Source organism: Geospiza fortis, unplaced genomic scaffold, assembly GCF_000277835.1.
Source record: "Geospiza fortis unplaced genomic scaffold, GeoFor_1.0 scaffold26, whole genome shotgun sequence".
NCBI lineage: Eukaryota > Metazoa > Chordata > Aves > Passeriformes > Thraupidae > Geospiza > Geospiza fortis.
In genome coordinates, this window is record NW_005054425.1 from 1,820,699 (window position 1) to 1,823,137 (window position 2,439).

Here is a 2,439-nt window from a genome sequence, read left to right on the forward strand (position 1 = left end):
GGAGGGGGGGGGGCGGACCCGGTTTGGGGGCGCTCCGCGGGGGCGATCGCGGGTGGCACGTGGGGGGCTGTGGGACGGGGTGGGCAAGGTGGCGCTTTGTGGTTGGCACTGTTGGGAAAGGGTCTCAGGGTGCCACCGGGGCTGTTCTCACACGTGGGTGGCACACGTGTGTTCTGGGTGGATGGCAAATGGTGGTGGTGACACAGGGTGAGTGCGGTGACATCACCGGGCTGAGGTGGCACTACGGGGTTGTCACCTGGCTGGCCTTTCTGGGGGGTCTAGGGGCATCACTGGGGCTGCTCCCGGCTCTGGTGACCCACATTTGTCCTGGGTGGGTGGCACAGGGTGTCCTGGATGGTGGCGCGAGTGCGCGAGGTGGCACCTTGGGGTTGTCATCTGTCTGGCACCCGTGTTGGGGGGGATTTTTGGAGTGCCACCAGGGCTGCCACCTGTCACACGTGGGCAGCACAGGGTATGTCCCGGGGACACAGGGCACCCTGGGTGCCCCAGGAGAGGCACCACCAGCACATCTGATGACACCAGTGCCATCCCTGCCCTGGGTGACACAGCCCCCATTCCCATGATTTGGGGGTCAGGGGACCTGGATCTTCCCCCAGGCTGTGCTGGGTGCAGGGGCTCTTACTGGTGGACCCAGTTTAACCAGTAGGAGCTGATTTCCAGTGCCCCCCAGGCAGGTCCGTGGTGTGTTTGGGGTTGCAGAGGAGGGTGTTGGCATTGGGGTGGCACTGGGCATCCCCCATGGCCCCAGTGCTGGTGGGAGCAGGGGGCTGTGGGGCAATGGGCTGGGGTTGGAGGGGGGATGAAGTCACCTGCCCTCCCCCCAGCATGGGGAGGTGCCCCTGTGTGATGGGAAGGATGGGATGGGATGGGATGGGATGGGGTGGGATGGGATGGGATGGGACGGGATGTACGTCCCTTCCCAACAAACCATCCCATGATCCCATGATTTAACCCAGCAGCCACATTCCCTCATTCCTTGTCCAGTGTCCCAAGCGCTGGATCACACAGTTCCCATTGCTGACTCCTCGGAATAACCTGGTGGAGCCATCGGAGTCGTGCTCCGCTCCTTCCCTTCCCTCCAGGCACGAATCCGAGCCCAGCCCTTGGCTCCGGGGCGCATCCGTGAGGATGAGCTCAGTTTCCACTCTGAGGCGAGCCCAGCCCTGAGCCCCTCATTCATTCACTGTTGGCTTCTTACAGCCCCCAGTGGAGCCAGCAGCCCCCCCAGTGCCCCAGGGGGATTAGAGAGGGGCGGGGGGGGCCCCTGCCCCTTCAGCTGCCTCAGTTTCCCCATCATCCCCATTGGGAAGAGCATCCCAGTTCCATGGTGGGGAGGGGGGCTGATTAACCCCTTCCTGCCCAGGTGGGGGTCCAGACCCCCCCAGCTGATGTTGTCCCACTCCCTGCAGAGCTGCGGGGGGGGCCAGGGGCCCGGCCCCTGCAGTCAGCCTGGTCCCTGCCCGGGACCCCCCACAGCCTGAAGCATTTCCCGGTGGATCTGCGCACGTCCATGGATGGCAAATACAAGGAGATCGCTGAGGTGGGTCTGGGGCACCCAGTTTGCCAGGTCTGGGGGGTGGATGTATGTTGGGGCAGTGGAGGGGTCTCTCCTCCATCTTTCCTCCACTCCTATCCTCCCCAAACCCTCCTCCCTTCCCACTTGTTCAGTGGGAGCGAGTCCACTGAAGACTCACTTGCTACTTCTCTGAGTGTAGAAATCCCTGTGAGCCTTTCTCTGCCAGCCCAGGGGTTGAGGTTCATGGCAGGGCTGAGGCTGCACCCAGCTCTTGGCAGGGCTGCTCTGGGCACAGCTCAGGGATGCTCTGGGCTCACCTTAGCGCTGCTCTGGGCTCAGCTCGCAGCACGGCTGAGGCTGCACCTAGCCCATGACATGGATGCTCTGGGCACAGCTCAGGGCTGCTCTAGGCACATCTCGTGTCAGGGATGCTCTGGGCTCATGGCAGGGCTGTTCTGGGCTCAGCTCAGGGCTGCTCTGGGCACAGCTCACAGCAGGGCTGAGGCTGTACCCAGCTCACAGCCAGGCTGCTCTGCAGGAGCTGTTTTGCCGCTCGCTGGCCGAGAACGAGATGCGCACGGCTCCCTACGAGTTCCCCGAGGAGAGCCCCATCGAGCAGCTGGAGGAGCGGCGCCAGCGCCTGGAGCGCCAGATCAGCCAGGACGTCAAGTAAGCCTGGGGGGTTCCCCGTGTGTACACCCCAGATGGCTGGAAGGGAGCCCTGCACGGGGCCAGGCCACCTCCCCGCCCCAAGAGGCTGTCTCTGTGCCAGCTCTGTGTGCCCTCTGCCGTGGGTGTCGCACTTGGTGTCCCCTTTGCAGTGAGTTTTTGGCTGGTTTCTGTCTGGTTTCTGTTGTTTTGGCATTAACGGGGTGTTTTCTCTCCCCGGCCCCCCCCATTTC

General features: G+C 63.7%; 1 protein-coding gene across 1 annotated transcript in view; it reads left to right on the plus strand.

The window, feature by feature from the left end:
• Window positions 1-1,404: 1,404 nt before the first annotated feature.
• AMPD2 (adenosine monophosphate deaminase 2) overlaps window positions 1,405-2,439 on the plus strand; it is a 6,603-nt gene continuing 5,568 nt past the window's right edge. The window contains exons 1-2 of the mRNA XM_005426841.2: window positions 1,405-1,561; window positions 2,076-2,206. Of these exons, the coding sequence (XP_005426898.1) occupies window positions 1,532-1,561; window positions 2,076-2,206 (161 nt within the window). The 5' untranslated portion in view covers window positions 1,405-1,531. The remainder of the gene's footprint in view (window positions 1,562-2,075; window positions 2,207-2,439) is intronic.